The sequence below is a fragment of the Pan troglodytes genome, chromosome 12 (genome assembly GCF_028858775.2).
Source record: "Pan troglodytes isolate AG18354 chromosome 12, NHGRI_mPanTro3-v2.0_pri, whole genome shotgun sequence".
Lineage (NCBI taxonomy): Eukaryota > Metazoa > Chordata > Mammalia > Primates > Hominidae > Pan > Pan troglodytes.
The window spans coordinates 25520459-25534953 of NC_072410.2; the positions used below are offsets into that span (position 1 = coordinate 25520459).

Here is a 14495-nt window from a genome sequence, read left to right on the forward strand (position 1 = left end):
CTCACACCCAGTCCCTCAGGTCTCCTTTGGAAACAGTTGGCTTGGGGAACAGTCTGCCACCTCTGCTCCATCATTGTCTTTGCCAGTACAATAAACTTACTATTATTTTTATAGGATAATTTTCAGTTGTCAAAATAAATGTACATTATAAGTTGAACAGCACAGATATATAAGGAAAAAGCTAGCAGGTTGGTGCTTATCCCTTTTTTCCCTTTCCCTATGACGGAGTTTCTCAACCTCAGCACAACTGACATCTTGGGTTGATAATTCTTTGAGGGAGGTTGTGCATTGTAGGATTTAACCCTATGTCATTAGCACCTCCCTGACATGATAACCAAAAATATCTTCAGCCATTGCCACATGCCCCCTGGATTTGCAAAATTCCCATTGAGCATCACTGCATATATGAATATAAAATATAAAAACATAACTACTATACAAAGTTTTTGTTAGTTGCTTCTTTCATTAAAAAATATTTTGTAGGCTGGGTGCGGTGGCTCACACCTGTAATCCTAGCACTTTGGGAGGCTGAGGCGGGCAGATCACCTGAGGTCAGGAGTTCAAAACCAGCTTGGCCGACATGGCGAAACCCTGTCTCTACTAAAAATACAAAAATTAGCTGGGAGCGGTGGTGGGCGCCTGTAATCCCAGCTACGTGGGAGACCGAGGCAGGAGAATCACTTGCACCCGGGAGGCAGAGGTTGCAGTGAGCCAAGATCACATCATTGCACTCCAGCCTGGGCGACAGAGCAAGACTCCGGCTCAAAAAATATATATATCTTTTGTAGATATCCCTTCAGATCAATACATCTAGATCTTAACTTATGTGATGGCTGCAGAATATTCCCTACTGTGAATGTACTTGAATGTACCCAGCCATTCTCCCTTGATGAATATTCCGAAGGCTTCTAGTGTTTTGCGTCTCATACAATGCTGCAGTATATTCTCATACAATATCTGAGAGTATATTCTTATAGAAGCAAAGATTTCATTTTCAGTAGAAGCTTATGCTCATTAACAAATGGCCATAAAATGTTTTTTTAAAAGTTGATAATTTTAAAAATAATATCAGCAAGCTTTTACCATTAAAATCTCCAAGGGGTTTAGTCCTTTTGATATTTTTCTGTACATGTTTTTGTCTATATCCACCTTTGTCTATTTTTTTAAAAAATTTTTCTAAAATAAGTCATATTTATTTATTGTATTTTAAAGCTCAAAATGTATTTAAACATTTTATTAATTTAGGCTCTTTTAAATAATATCTTATTTGATATGTTCAGTTAATTACTAGTTGGTAAGTTTAGATATAAAGTTTTTAAATGGCAGAGGTCTATTTCATAAATTATGAAGCCTGAGGTTGCCAAACCCTAATTTGATCAATGCACAATTTATACATGTATCAAAATATTATATCGTATGTCATACATATGTGCAATTTTTATATATTGATTAAAAATAAAAATTTAAAAATTATTGAAATAAGTTGTCATTTAAATAAAGGTTTTTTTGATTAGTTTGAATTTAGTAAAAATGCTTTAAATAAAATCACCTGAATATTTTTTATGCACAGTACCCATTTCATTTCCCTGAGTTTAAAATTAAATCAGCCATAGGTGCCAGACATTGAGGCTCTACTTGTCTTTTTCCAAAACCATCCATCATGGTCATTAGCATTTTGATCTTCAAATCTAAAGACTGGTAGAAATTGATCAGTACTGAAGGGATTTACATGTCGATGAGCCAGGTGAGATGGTAGCAGATCCTAGATTTCAGTGAAGAAAGGGCAGAAATTATCAAAGAATGGAATGATGTATTCAAATATCATATAAAAATACTATCAGATGTGGGAGCAGAAATGAAAGTAGACTTGGGGCCCCAAAAAATCAAACATGAATTTGCCACGTGGGTGTTGTTTAATAATCAATGACAAAAGCCAGGCATGGTGGCTCACACCTGTGATTCCAGCACTTTGGGAGGCCAAGGCGGGCAGATCACTGGAGGTCAGGAGTCTGAGACCAGCCTGGCCAACATGGTGAAACTCTGCCTCTACTAAAAATACAAAATCAGCTGGGCCTGGTGGCACATGCCTGTAATCTGAACAACTGGGGAGGCTGAGACAGGAGAATCCCTTGAACCTGGGAGGCAGAGGTTGCGGTGAGCCGAGATCATGCCATTGCACTCCAGCCTGGATGACAGAGGGTGACTCCCTCTCTAAATAAATAAATAAATGACAAGATAAACCAGCACTAACCACAACTAGAGGGTGTTTGTAGAGGGCTATTTACAGAGATTAGAAACTGAGTTGATGTAAACAATGGTGGAAGGGTAAATCCTTTCATTGGTCCTCTGTACTGCAGAAACCTAATAAGGGAGGGGATTTAAGGATCCTATAATACATTGGCCTCCAAAAAGCAAGGCTTATTATTTATAGAGGCATTTGGAATTTGCTAGACTGTGGAAATCTCAGAGAATAACATCTGTTATCCAGAAAGCCCAGAGGACACCCAACTTCTGAGCCAAATGCATGAATTTTCCTGCAAGCACTGTTCAGACCAGTTATAGAATATTCAGGTGAGTATTTCCTTTAATTTTTTTCTTTGTGTATAAAAATTGTGAACTTCTGGACGGAAAGTCCTGGATATTTTACAGTTTTATCTATAGCATGACATCTAGAATTTAATTGGAAACATTTATTGTAGAATATGAAAAGTTCTGTGTTGTCTGTAACTTCAGGTTGCATGCAGCCTTGGTCATCTGCAAAGTTTTCAAAGTGCTCAAAGGCACTTTTTTATTTTCCTAATATTCCACTGAAGTTTTTATTTATGTAATGGTATTTTTAATTTACAAAATCTATTTTGTTGTTTGAATGTTCTTTTCAAAGCCTCTTGTTATTTTTTGATATTTTTACTCTATAAAATAGAAAACATGACTTTGTGAAGGTTATACATTTTTATTTATTTATTTTTATTTTTTACTTTTCATGTCACAAAAATTAAAAAAATTAATAAAAATTAAAAATTAAGAATTCATACAGCTTCACAAAGTCACAGGAGTCCATACATTATGCTTAAGATCAAAACTTACCCTTAAATGGTTCAAGGATAAAAGGATGTCTTAAACTTCTAAGTATTTTACAAGTGATGATGATAAAAAATAAAAAGTAAACAAATAAAAGATGTATTCTAACACAGAAAAGGGGGCAATCACATACAGTTGACAAGGTTAATTTTTTTGAGACAGGGTCTCACTCTGTTGCCTAGTCTGAAGTGCACTGATACAATCAAGGCTCACTGAAGTCTTGCCCTCCTGTGCCCAAGCCATCCTCTCACCTCAGCCTCCAGAGTGGCTGGGACTACAGGCACTACAAGTGTGGGTCTGGCTAAATTTTTGTTTTTCTAGAGATGGGGTCTCTCTATGTTGCCCAGGCTGGTCTCAAACTCCTGAGCTCAAGCAATCTTCTTGCTTCAGCCTCCCAAAGTGTTGAAATTACAGGCGTGAGCCACCGTGCCTGGCCCTGTATAAATTCTTAGTATTTCCCAGCTTCTTTCTTTCTTTTTTTAAGAGATTTCTTTTTTTAAGGGGGTTTCTCACTTGTTGCCCAGGCTTATCTTGAACTCCTGAGTTCAAGTGATCCTCCCATCTTAGGCTCCTAAAGTGCTGGGATTACAGGCATGAGCCTCCACACCTGGTCGCAGTTTCATCATGGAAGTAATAGAACAGCAAGCATAAAATGACCTCATAGAAATTCAAGGCGAAAAATAAGATACTAATAATAAGTGTAAAACATTTGCATTTTAGTTTGCTGGGGCTGCTGTAATAAACTATCACAGATAAAACAATAATTTGCTCTCTCACATACTGAAAACCTAAAATTTAAAATCAACACGTTGACAGAGTTGGTTCCCATTGGGGATTCTGAGTAGAAATCCAGCCCCTCCCTGTCTGCTGGTTTCTGGTGGCTGATGGGAACATTTAGCTTTCATTGGCTTGTGGCAGCATAGCTCCAGTGAGCTCTGTCTCTGCCTCTGTCTCCACATGGCTGTCGATGTGTCTCAGATCTTCCTTTGATTTCTTCTATAATGATATGAGTCATTGGACTTAGGTCCCACCCTAAACCCAGACTAATCTCATTAGGAGATTACCAAGGTAATTACATCTGCAAAGATCCTATTTTCAAAAGGTCATATTCACAGGTTTCAGGGGTTAGGACTTAGACACATATTTTGGGGGGCCACGCTCTTTAACTGGCAATTTGAAAAAATGTCTGGCTCATAAAAGAGCCACATAACAACAAAAACACAACTGTATTTTTATTTTCACTGCTTTATACGCATCATCCTAACATTTACAATTGGGAAGACAGTACTTCTTTTCCTAAATTCAGATTCTGAGTATTCCACATCTCTTTTCTAACATCAAGTCTATGTGACTTCCCCTTTTTCCGAGTTAGAATACATCTTATATTTATGTATTTATTTTTTATAATCATCACTTACAATATATTTGGAATTTTGACATCTTTTTATCCCTGAACCATTTCAGAGTATGTTTTGATCTTAAACACAAAGTATGAAATCAAATATTTTTTAATTTTTTTATTTTCCTTTGTGAATGTTACTTTTTTCTTACTCTCCTGTTACATTATTACGTTTATTTTAATTTTTTTAGGACACTAATGAACTGACTTTTTTCAGATTTTTGAGGTTAAAAATTCAATAACTTTCAAGTTTACCCTCTTCTAAGTTTTTCACAGTTTATTTTAATGCTTTTTTATAAATTTTAATTTTTATTTATATTTTCATTTATTATGAACAATTTTCCAAAAGTCTTTTTCACATAATAAATTTGATATATGAGCTATTCTTTATTTTATCTTCTACCTCAAATATGGACTTGAATTATTATCCAATATTTTAAAACATTTTAATCTCTATATTAAGGAATTTGTGTTTTGAGGCATGTGATATTATAACATTCTTCACACTTCTAGTGAATTTTTAACGTCATTCAAAGGCTACATCCTTCTATACTCTACTGAGAATTAAAAATAGTTCTCAAAAATATTCTCACATATTCTGAAACTCATTCTCAGAATTTCAACCTCCACTGGCATCTTAACTCTGTTCTCTTTCCCTTCTAATGCATATTTTCCCCTGAAGTCCCCATGTTACACTCCTTATGCACCCTCTATTTAAGATCTGGTTTAATTTAATGTTGTATGTGTTTGTGCACAATTTTACTGAAGTTAGGCTTTGTCTTAGAATAGAAGATTATCCTAAAAAGACTAGTGAAAGAGTTATGAGAATTTGGAGAATTAGTTGGAAAATCATGTCCCAGAGGAATTACTTTAGGCAAAACAAAATTGGTAAAAAAAAAATAAATAAATAAAATTAAAAAAAAAATAAGCAGTAGTTATCGGATCTGCCATGTTTTCAAGTTCTATAATGGAAAATGCCAGGTATTTTGGAGGCACTTTCCAGAGGAAGTCAAACTTTCACTGAGGCTTAAAGATGATGAACAGTTAACCAAATAAAATTGAAATGTTTTATAATTGTCATTAAATCCTTGATATTTAAAAGGAGAAGCGGTATGGTTCACTAGAAAGCATTCATTCCCATGCATGGGTCCTGGAGAATCTTTAATTCAGTCTTTTATCACAGGTTCACATTCCCTCATAAAAAGGTAACAGTTGGATGCATGTCTGGAGGAGCTCTTGGGCTTGTCCTGTTGCATCTTTAACTTCTCATCTGCACCTTTAGCTATGGCTATTTGGGCTGTGCTTAGAAAATGGCGATACTCAGGGCACTGTAGAATGAACAGTCTTTCCGGTTTAGGCATTTCTCCTTCCACTTTAACTCTTGACTCTGTCTTCAGGGCATTTCTGTTCTATTAAGCTTCTTAAGTGATGAGTGGTCTGGTGTTTGCCTTATGCAACTCGATTTAAGATCGGTTCATGCGAGATCTGGCAGAAAGAAGGCTGGGGTGGGGTGCGGAGATATTGAATATTGCGCATGTAGCATATGAAAGGCAAATATGGATTTTAATTCAGAAATGGGCTATATTTTATTTATATCATTGAGTAAATTAATTATACAAGGGACATATGACAAATAGGGTGTAATTTTTTTCATTAATCCCAATGAAGCAGAGTAACTTTCTTTTCTTTCTCCTCAGAAATACAGAATCATACATACTGCAGGACTTCCAGAAAGAAATCATCCACTGACTCTTAAAAGTAAGGAACTCTGTGTTCTTACTCTGGTGTCTGCATAACCGGGATCTTATAAGTAAGCCAAAGACATCAAAATGGCTTTGCCTAGAAGCCAAGGCCATTGGTCCAACGCAGACATCTTGAGGTTACTGGAATGCATGGAGAATAATCTCCCATCTGATGACAACGGCACGTTCAGCTCAACTCAGTCACACATGGACTGGGGAAAAGTAGCTTTTAAAAACTTTTCTGGTGAAATGTGCAGACTCAAATGGTTAGAGATTTCTTGCAGCTTGAGAAAATTCAGCACTTTGAAAAAATTAGTCCTGGAATATAAGAAATGTGTTAAAAATACAAACAAAAGCCAAAAAGGCAGGAACCATCCAGACTTTCCAAAGAGGCCCCTTACTGCTTATATCCGCTTCTTCAAGGAGAATTGGCCCCAGTACTCCCAAATGTACCCTGGGATGAGAAGCCAGGAACTGACCAAAATCCTGTCAAAGAAATATAAGGAGCTCCCAGAGCAGATGAAACAGAAACATATTCAGGATTTCCGGAAGGAAAAGCAAGAATTTGAGGAAAAACTTGCTCGATTCAGGGAAGAGCACCCTGATTTAGACCAGAAGGGCAAGAAATCTGATATCTTCAAGAGGATTCAAACCAAAGTGCAAAAGAAGGTTCAGAAAAATATTGAAGAAGTGACGTCTCTTCCAAAAACGGATCAATTTTTCAAGAAGGTAAAATTTCATGGAGAGCCTCAGAAACCCCCCATGAATGGATACCACAAGTTTCACCAAGATTCCTGGTCAAGTAAGGAGCTGCAACATTTGTCCCTGAGGGAGCGCATGGTAGAGATTGGCAGACGCTGGCAGCGCATCCCGCAGAGCCAGAAGGATCATTACAAGAGCCAGGCTGAGTTGCTGCAGAAGGAATACAAAGTGGAATTGGATCTCTGGCTCAAGACTTTGTCACCTGAAGATTATGCTGCATACAAAGAATCGACCTATGCTAAGGGTAAGAATATGGCGATGATGGGAGGCCCGGCCCCCAGCTTGAGACAAACAGATCCGCAGTCCTCATCAGCAAAGGGTCTGCAAGAAGGGTTTGGGGAGGGGCAGGGGCTCCAGGCTGCAGGAACAGAGGCATCACAGACTATTTGGGTAAACTGTCATGTCTCCATGGAACCAGAAGAGAACAGGAAGAAAGATGGCGACGAGGAAGAAAGCAGTAACTCTTTAGACTGCAGCGGTGGGGAAGACATGGAAGTTGATGTCTCAGGGCAGTGACTCTAGTGCAGCTTCCTCAGAGGACTTCTAACTGGGACTCCACCTGACTCAGACTCTGCCTGACTCAGACTCCAGGGTCAGGCAGAGTTTCTCCGCAAAAGCCCATTCATGCCATCCGTGTCAAGGAAAAGGGACTCTCCTTCTGCCTCTTTTTACTTCTTTGCTTTTTTTTCTCTTTTCTTCCTTCCCCGCTCTCCTCCTCTACACAAAGTAGGACAGGTTGGAAAGAAGCAACTTGGTGCAGCACCCTCTTACATCAGGATTACAAACCTGGGAGGGACTCTTTGCGGAGAATAAATATAAGTTTGAGCCAATACCAACCTTATCCTTAAAAAACAGACAAATATCATGCCTTTCCCAGTGAATTTTGTGCAATTAAAGCTTCTGGAATGAAGCGATGATTAGGTGTAGGATACACACTGTATTAGACTGAATATTTCTGAAGCAAGAAGCTTTGCTTTACTCATTTTTGTTCTGCTAAAGGCAGTAAGAAGACACCCATGAGCCTGGGACCCCGACCTTCCCTGTGGAAATGTTTTTCAGGACCCCTGCACTTAGTCTAGGCTTGGGGATATTTGATGAAAGGTGGGGTAGGTGTCTTAAGAAAATTGTTGTACTCTTGATATCTCGCTCCTCCACTCCCTGAAGTAGGGAGTTGGTCACTCGCATGCCTGGGAGTAGGCAGCAATATTTACGTATATATGTCTGACTCTTAGCTTTCATTGAGACTTTTCTTTCTCATTTCCAAAAAAATGAAAATACAAAATAAAAACTTACCTATTTCATTGGAATGAGCTCCTCCACAGAATCCCTTATGACATTGGGTACAGCATCTCTAAGTGCCATCTGCATTTATTCTTGAAGCTCCAAATATTTTCTGCTGATTCAGGTGCAAGTGAATCTCACCTTAAGCACTCAGGATTGAGAGAAAGATGCACAGAAAGACAAATATAGATAAATACACTATTCTGTTTCACTATCTGCTCTATGAATTCATGCACCAATATAACATTGTTTTAATTTTTTTTGGTTTACTAATATGTTTGAAAATCAACCTAAGGTTAGTGCCTTCTCAGTATACCTTTATTCTCTTAAACATTTCTGGCTATTTTCATATTTTGTTCTCATGAACATAAGCATCACAGAAGTAGATGTATACTTTTTATATGAAAACCATTGACTATCATGTGTTTATTTTGTCCCTAGATATCTTAGTAAATTTTTATTTATAAGTTTTTTCTAGGTAAATAAGTTTCAGAGAATAATGAAAATATTTACCATTTTATACCTCTAAATGTATCAGATTAAAATATCCAGGAGAATGTTAAGCAATAATAAAGTAATATGTTCTTGGCTTGCTTCTGACTTTCAATCTAATGCTTACAGAATTTAAAATCATGAAAATTATGCTGATGTGTACATTTGAAATAAATTACAAAAAAAAAGAAAATTGCTATTTACTGTTATTATTATTTGGTTAACTTTATAATGTATATCGATTTTTAACAAATTTATTTTGTTAAATTTATCATATATTTATGTAATTTTTCCTTAGTGTATTAGTCATCATCCTTCAGAGAAACAGTAGCACCAAAATAGAGAGAGAAACAGAATGACAGAGAGAGAGATAGAATAATACAGAGAGGAGACAGAGAGAGACAGATAGGGTGTCTTGTCGCCCAGGCTGCAGTGCAGTGGTGTGATCTGGGCTCACTGCAACAACCGCCTCCTAGATTGAAGCGATTCTCCTGCCTCAGCCTCCTAAGTAGCTGGAATTACAGGCACCTGCCACCACGCCTGACTAATTTTTGTATTTTTAGTAAAGACAGGGCTTCGCCATGTTGGCCAGGCTGGTCTCGAACTCCTGACCTCAAGTGATCCGCCCACCCAGAAAGACCAATTTTATTATGAAGAATTGTCTGACAAAATTATGGAGGCAAAAAATACCATGATCTGCAATCTGCAAGCTGGTCACTTAGGAAAGCCAGAGGTGTCATTCAATCTGAGTCTGAAGGCCTGGGGACCAGGGAAGCCAATGGTGTAAACCCCAGTTCAAGGGTAAGAGAAGAGAAGATGAGATGTACTAGCTTAAGAAGTGAGGCAGGAACAAAAGGGTCAAACTCCTCTGTCATCTGCCCTTTGTTCTATTCAGGAGCTACTGGGGAGGGAAACCTACTTTACAGAGACCAATTCAAGCTGACACATAAAATTTACTATCACACTTTCATTTTCTTACAGATTCTGGGGATTTAGGCATTTTCACCATGTTTTCATGAATTCTAGATGGCTGATGGGTTGAATTTATTTAGAAAATGTATTTGCATATTATGCCCCTTGTTTCGCTTCTTAACATCAAGTTTGCAAAATTAAAGACCTGATTCTTTTTACTTCCAATTTAGAAGATACTGTAAGTCACATTTGCCACTAAGTGGTAGTAAGGCCTATAGCTCAGGCTAGATGGTGAGATGTACAAATGCAATTGGGACTTTGCTTGTGATTTTAAATACAGAATTTTAAAATTTATTCAGCATCTACTCTTTTTTAAGTCTTGCCCTCCTTATGTGTGACACACAGATGAAAGGTACAATTCTTGACTTCATGACACTCAGAGTTAAAGATGGTGGGGGGAGGGGAGAGTCTGAAGAAATTATATCAATATTCTACAAATATATCAATATTCTAAATTTCTATCAATATTCTACAGTCTCTTCCAGAAAATAGAAGCAGAGAGAATACTTCCTAACTCATCCTAAGAGGCCAGTATTACCCTAATACCAAAATCACACAAAGCCATTATAAGAAAATAAAACTATGGGACCAGTATCTCTCATGAACATAGATGCAAAATTCCTCAACAAAATAAAAGCAAGTAGAATCTAACAATGTAAACAAAGGATTATACACCAAGACAAAGAGGGATTTATCCCAGGTATGCAAAGCTGGTTTAATATTCAAAACTTATATAGATATGTAAATTATCACACCAACAGGCTAAAGAAGAAAAATCACGATTATATCAATAGATGCAGAAATCACATTTGACGAAATACAACAACCATGATAAAAAACTCTCAGTAAACTAGTACTAGAGGGGAACTTCCTCAACTTGATAAAGAACATCAGCAAAAAACCTATAGCTAACATTATACTTAATGGTGAGAAACAGCTTTCCTGCTAAGATCAGGAACAAAGCAAGGATGTCTCCTCTCACCACTCTTTTTTCACCATTGTGCCAGAGTCTTAGCTAATGTGATAACACAAGCAAGGGAAATAAAAGGTATACAGATTGGAAAGGAGGAAAAAATATACTCTCTGTTTGCAGATGGCATGTTTGTCTATATAGAAAATCTGAAAAGAATAAGCAAAAAAATTCTAGGCTGGGCATACTGGTTCACACCTGTAATCCTAGCACTTTGGGAGGCCAAGGTGGGTGGATCACTTGAGCCCAGGAGTTCAGAGACCAGCCTGGGCAACATGACAAAACCCTGTCTCTATCAAAAATACAAAAATTAGCTGGGCATGGTGGTGCATGCCTGTAATCCCAGCTACTTGGGAGGCTGAGGTGAGAGAATCGCATGAATCTGGGAGGTGGAGTTTGCAGTGAGCCTAGATCACACAACTGCACTCTGGCCTAGGTTACAGGGCAAGGCTCTGTCTCAAAAAAAAAAAAAAAAAAAAAAAAGAAATTTAAAAATTAGAAAGTCAATAATTATACCAAGGTTGCAGGATACAAGGTTAATATACAAAAGCCAGTCACGTTCCTAGATACCTACAAAGAACAAGTGGAACTTGAAATTAACACACAATACCATTCAGCTAGTATCATACCAAATGTGAAGAAACTGAAAGCCTTCCCTCAAAGATCTGGAACACAACACAGACATCCACTTTTACCACTGTTGATTCAACATAGGACTGGAAGTCCTAGCTAGAGTAATCAGACAAGAGAAATAAATACAGGGCATCCAAATTGGAAAGGAAGATGTCAAATTATCCTTGTCTGCAGATGATATGATCTTGCATTTGAAAAAAAACCTAGATTCCACAAAAAAACTATTAGAAATGATAAACAAATTCAGTAAAGTTGCAGGATACAAAATCAACATAGAAAAATCAGTAGTATTTCTATATGCCAACAGTGAACAATTTGAAAAAGGAATTAAAAGAGTAATCCCATTTACAATAGCCACACATAAAATACCCAGGAATTAGCCAAATAAGTGAAAGACCTCAATAACGAAAACTATAAAACACTGATGAAATAAATTGAAGAGGACATCCAATAATGGAATGACATTCCAGGATCATGGATCGGAAGAATCAGTATTGTTAAAATGTCCATAATATTCAAAGCAACCTATAGATTCAATGCAATCCCTATCAAAATACCAATGACATTGTTCACATAAATAGAAAAAAAAATCCTAAAATTTATATGGAACCCCAAAAGACCCAGTATAGCCAAAGCTATGCTAAGTCAAAAGAACAAAACTGGAGGAATCACATTACTTGACTTCAAATTATACTGCAGAGCTATAGTAACTAAAGCAGCATGGTACTGGCATAATGATGGACACATAGACCCAATGGAACAGAATAGAGAACCTAGAAACAAATCCACACACCTACAGTGAACTCATTTTCAACAAAGGTGCCAAGAACACACACTGGGGAAAAGATAGTCTCTTCAATATATGGTGCTGAGAAAACGAGATTTCCATATGCAGAAGAATGAAACTAAATCCTAGACTTCTGTATCTTGCCATATGTAAAATCAAATCAAAAGTGTTTAAAGACTTATGAAATTACTACAAGGAATCATTGGGGAAAATCTCCAGTACATTAGTCTGGGCAAAAATTCCTTCCTTCCTTCCTTCCTTCCTTCTTTCCTTCTTTCCTTCTTTCTTTCTGACAGAGTCTTGACCTATCACCCAGGCTGGAGTGCAGTGGCATATGTCTGCCCACTGCAACCTCCACCTCCTGGGTTCAAGCCTTTCTCGCATCTCAGCCTCCCGAATAGCTGGTATAACAGGTGTGTGCCACCACGCCCCATTAATTTTTGTATTTTTAGTAGAGGCAAGGTTTCACCATGTTGGCCAGACTAGTCTTGAACTCCTGGCCTCAAGCAATCCACCCCCCTAAGTGTCACAAAGGACTGGGATTATAGGCGTGAGCCACTACGCTTGGCCCAAAAATTTATTTAGCAATACCCCACAAACAGAGGCAGCCAAAGCAAAATTGGACTAATGGTAGCACATCAAGTTAAAAAGTTTCTACATAGCAGAGGAAACAATCAACAAACTGAAGAGACAGCCCACCAAATGGTGGAAAATATTTGCAAACTACCCATCTGACAAGAAATTAATAACCAGAATATATGAGTAGCTAAACAACTCTATAAGGAAAAAAATATAATAATCCTATCAAAAACTGGGCAAAAGATTTGAATGGACATTTCTCTGAAGAAGACATACAAATGGCAAACAGGCATATAAAAAGGTGCTCAACGTCATTGATCATCAGAGAAATATGAATTAAAACTACAATGAGATATTCTCTCACTGCAGTTAAAGTGGCTTATATCCAAAAGACAGGCAATAACAAATGCTGGTGAGGGTGTGGAGAAAAGGGAAACTTTGTACACTTTTGGTGGGAATGCAAATTAGTACAGCCACTATGGAGAACAGTTTGAAGGTTCCTCAGAAAACTAAAAATACAGCTACCTCATAATCCAGCAATCTCATTCACAGGTGTATACACAAAAGAGAGGAAATCAGTATATCAAAGAGATATATGCACTACCGTGTTTGTTGTGGCACTGTTCATAAGAGCTAAGATTTGGAAGCAACCTAAGTGTCCACCAACAGATGAATGGATAAAGAAAATGTGGTACATACACACAATGGAGTACTATTCAGCTGTAAAATAGAATGAGATTCTATCATTTGCAACAACATGGCTGGAACTGGAGATCATTATGTTAAGTGAGATAAGCCAGGCATAGAAAGACAAGCATAGCATGTTCTCACTTATATATGTGAGCTAAACAAATTAAAGCAATTGAACTCATGGCGACAGAGAGTAGAGGAATGGTTACCAGAGGCTGGGAAGGATAGTGGGGGTGAGGTGGGGATGGTTAATGGGTACAAAAAATAGTTAGAAAGAAGGAATAGGACCTAGTATTTGATAACACAACAGGATGAATATAGTTAATAAAAACTTGCTTGTACATTTAAAAATAACTAAAAGAGTGTAATTGGATTGTTTGTAATACAAAGGGATATGCCTGAGGGGATGGATATCCCATTCTCCATGATGTGATTATTTCATTGCATGCCTGTATCAAAGCATCTCATGTACCTCATATATATATATATATAAAATATGAGATACATATATGATATATATATTATGTACCCAGAAAAACTTTTAATAAGAATATATCAGAAAAAAATCACAACGCCATTTACATTAACACCCCCTAAATTGAAATATTTAGGTATAAACCTAACAAAATACGTATAAGATCTATACAAGGAAAACTACAAAATTCTGGTGAAAGAAATCTAAGAGGAACTCAGTAATGGAGAGATACTCCTTGTTCATGCACAGGAAGACTCATATTGTCAAGATGTCAGTTCTTCCAATTTCATCTATGCATCAAATATAATCCCAATCAAAATCTTAGCAAGGTATTTTTTGGATATTGACAAACTAACTTTAAAGTTTATTCAAAGAGGCAGAAGAGCCACAACAGTCAACACCATATTGAAGGAGAAGAACAAAGTTGGAGGGCTGATGCTACCTGGCTTCAAGACTTGCTATAAAACGATCATAATCATGACAGTGTGGATTGGTGAAAGAATAGACAAGTAGATAAATGGAACAGAGAGCCTAGAAATAGATCCCCATAAAATACAGTCAGCTCATCTTTGTGAAAGGATCAAAGGCAAAACTGTAGAGCAAAATCAATCTTTTCAACAAAAGGTGCTGGAACA

General features: G+C 37.2%; 1 protein-coding gene across 1 annotated transcript; it reads left to right on the plus strand.

Moving 5' to 3' along the window:
- The first annotated feature begins 6279 nt into the window (after window positions 1-6279).
- On the plus strand, window positions 6280-7602 carry LOC107971765 (putative upstream-binding factor 1-like protein 6). Its single transcript, XM_016945683.4, has one exon. It carries the CDS (start codon window positions 6307-6309, stop codon window positions 7495-7497), a length of 1191 nt encoding a protein of 396 aa, XP_016801172.2. The 5' UTR covers window positions 6280-6306; the 3' UTR covers window positions 7498-7602.
- Window positions 7603-14495: the final 6893 nt, after the last annotated feature.